General features: G+C 57.1%; 1 protein-coding gene across 9 annotated transcripts in view; it reads left to right on the top strand.

Annotated features, from left to right (window-relative positions):
- PLEKHG3 (pleckstrin homology and RhoGEF domain containing G3) overlaps nucleotides 1–2,312 on the top strand; it is a 37,321-nt gene that overhangs the window by 24,891 nt on the left and 10,118 nt on the right. For 8 of the 9 annotated variants that reach the window (XM_011384425.2, XM_011384414.2, XM_011384419.2 and 5 more), the window contains 6 exons: nucleotides 566–716; nucleotides 803–934; nucleotides 1,147–1,329; nucleotides 1,536–1,628; nucleotides 1,886–1,972; nucleotides 2,231–2,264. In XM_011384425.2, the coding sequence (XP_011382727.1) occupies nucleotides 566–716; nucleotides 803–934; nucleotides 1,147–1,329; nucleotides 1,536–1,628; nucleotides 1,886–1,972; nucleotides 2,231–2,264 (680 nt within the window). Of the gene's footprint in view, nucleotides 1–409; nucleotides 457–565; nucleotides 717–802; nucleotides 935–1,146; nucleotides 1,330–1,535; nucleotides 1,629–1,885; nucleotides 1,973–2,230; nucleotides 2,265–2,312 lie in introns of all 9 variants that reach the window. The other variant, XM_023527038.1, reaches the window with a different exon arrangement.

The raw sequence follows: 2,312 nt of genomic DNA, 5'->3' as shown, positions 1-2,312 counted from the left end.
CCAGCCAGCTACTCAGAGACCTGGACAGCTGCAATAGTGACCCCGTGGCTGTCGCCAGCTGCTTTGTGGAAAGGGTAAGAAGAGCTAGGTCCTTGTCTCTTGTCCCGCTTTGCTGGGGGCTCAGTGGGACAGGAACTTCCACCTTCAGAGGACATCTGAGCCCTAGGGGCCCCTTTCCAGGGCAAGTGTTGGGTGCCCTGTCTGGAATGGGAAGGGTATTCTGGGGTGGAGCCCCAGGGGTTGCTGGGTGGATGGCATGTCCTAGACAGATGGGTACAAAGATGGATCTGCAGACACTTGAGAAAAGGGGCCAGAATTGCTCTGAGGGCCAGGGGCATGTCTTTGGCACACCTGGGTTTATAGTCAAATGAAATTCTCCCTGATGTCATTATTTTTGGTTTCTCCTTAGAGCCAAGAGTTTGATATCTACACCCAGTATTGCAACAACTACCCCAAGTGAGTAATTGTGGTGGAGAGGAAAGGCAGAGCCATTTTGTGAGTCTGGAGCACCCCCACCTTCCCATCCAGGCCTTCCCAGGTAGTGACAACCCCTTCTCCCTCTCAGCTCGGTGGCTGCCCTGACGGAGTGCATGCGGGACAAGCAGCAGGCTAAGTTCTTCCGGGACAGGCAGGAGCTGCTGCAGCACTCACTGCCCTTGGGCTCCTACCTGCTGAAGCCAGTCCAGCGCATCCTCAAATACCACCTGCTGCTCCAGGTAACCTGAGGGTCCCCTGAGTACATAGGTGACTGGGGGTGGGGTAGGGCCCTTGGATCTGGGGTAAGCCCCTGTCTCCTGCGCAGGAAATTGCCAAACATTTTGATGAAGAAGAAGATGGCTTTGAGGTGGTGGAGGATGCTATTGACACCATGACCTGTGTGGCCTGGTACATCAATGACATGAAGAGGAGGCATGAGCACGCAGTCCGACTCCAGGTGCTCCAGGGCTGGTGGCTGTAGGGACATATAGGGTGGATGCAGGGCTTAGGAGAAGGAACATGGTTGCTCTGCTGGAGTGAGTTGAGGGGTGGTGTTCTGTGGGGAAACCCAGTGGTGACTGGATCTACGGGAGCCTCCTGAGGTCTTGTGTGGTCCCCAGCAGGGTCATGAGCAGCCTGACCCTAAGGATTGGGGCTTCTCTGCTGTAGGAGATTCAGTCGCTGCTCATCAACTGGAAGGGGCCGGACCTGACCATCTATGGGGAGCTTGTCCTGGAGGGCACATTTCGTGTGCACCGTGTGCGCAACGAGAAGACTTTCTTCCTCTTTGATAAAGCACTGCTCATCACCAAGAAGCGGGGCGACCACTTTGTCTACAAGGGTCACATCCCGGTAACCAGGCTGCTGCCGTCTCCTTTACCTTCCCCCCCACCTCTTCCCCACTCCCCTCCTTCCCCTCTTCGTCAGGCCCTGGGGCGGTGTGGACACAGCTCCATCCTTCTGCGATTACGCTCCTTGCTCCCCCGATGGCCTCAGTGAGGCTCCAGGTCAGTGGCCGCTCTCCCCCTGTGCGTGACTGCCCTCTCCCTCTGCTCCAGTGCTCCTCCCTCATGCTGATTGAAAGCACCAGAGACTCCCTGTGCTTCACCGTCACCCACTACAAGCACAGCAAGCAGCAGTACAGCATCCAGGTGAGGGGTGGGCTGGGGTGCTCGGGCTGGGGACAGACCTGCCTCCTCTGCTCGCTTGGCTGCGTTGAGCCTCAGGGTCTCCCTCTGGAAGGTAGAGGTCATTGTGGGCACATCTCAGGGTTGTGACGATGAGTCCAGGTAACTGCACAGGGGTCTTACAGAGGCCTTCTTTCCACCTCGGCCCTGATCCGCGGGAGCACGGCTCATGCCACATGGCTATAGGCCTGTGGTAACCCCTGCCTGGCTCCCTCTCCCAGGCCAAAACAGTGGAGGAGAAACGAAACTGGACTCACCACATCAAGAGGCTCATTCTAGAAAACCACCACACCACCATCCCCCAGAAGGTGAGTTCCTGGGGTGTCCCCACCCCAGCTCCTAATGAGGTGCAAGAAGAGGGTGTCCTTCAGAGCCAGCTGTGGGGGTCCACTGGGGTCTCTCCCTCTGGACATTGGCTCCTCTGGACAGTGGGGGTCAGTTCAGCAGATGCCACAGGCCTCAGCACAGCACTGTGGGCATCCTGGAGCAGCTAGAGTGAGTCTGTGGGCCGTGGGAGGCATGACACATGGCAAGGTAGTAACCATGTGGGTTTCCTTCCCTTCCAGGCCAAGGAAGCCATCTTGGAAATGGATTCCTATTGTAAGTATACCCTTTCTGCCTGCTTTGTCCCTAATTGTGCTCCACTCT

The sequence above is a fragment of the Pteropus vampyrus genome, unplaced genomic scaffold (assembly GCF_000151845.1).
Source record: "Pteropus vampyrus isolate Shadow unplaced genomic scaffold, Pvam_2.0 Scaffold15, whole genome shotgun sequence".
Lineage (NCBI taxonomy): Eukaryota > Metazoa > Chordata > Mammalia > Chiroptera > Pteropodidae > Pteropus > Pteropus vampyrus.
Note: the sequence above shows the minus strand (reverse complement) of the source record. Positions and strands in the feature narration are given on the sequence as shown.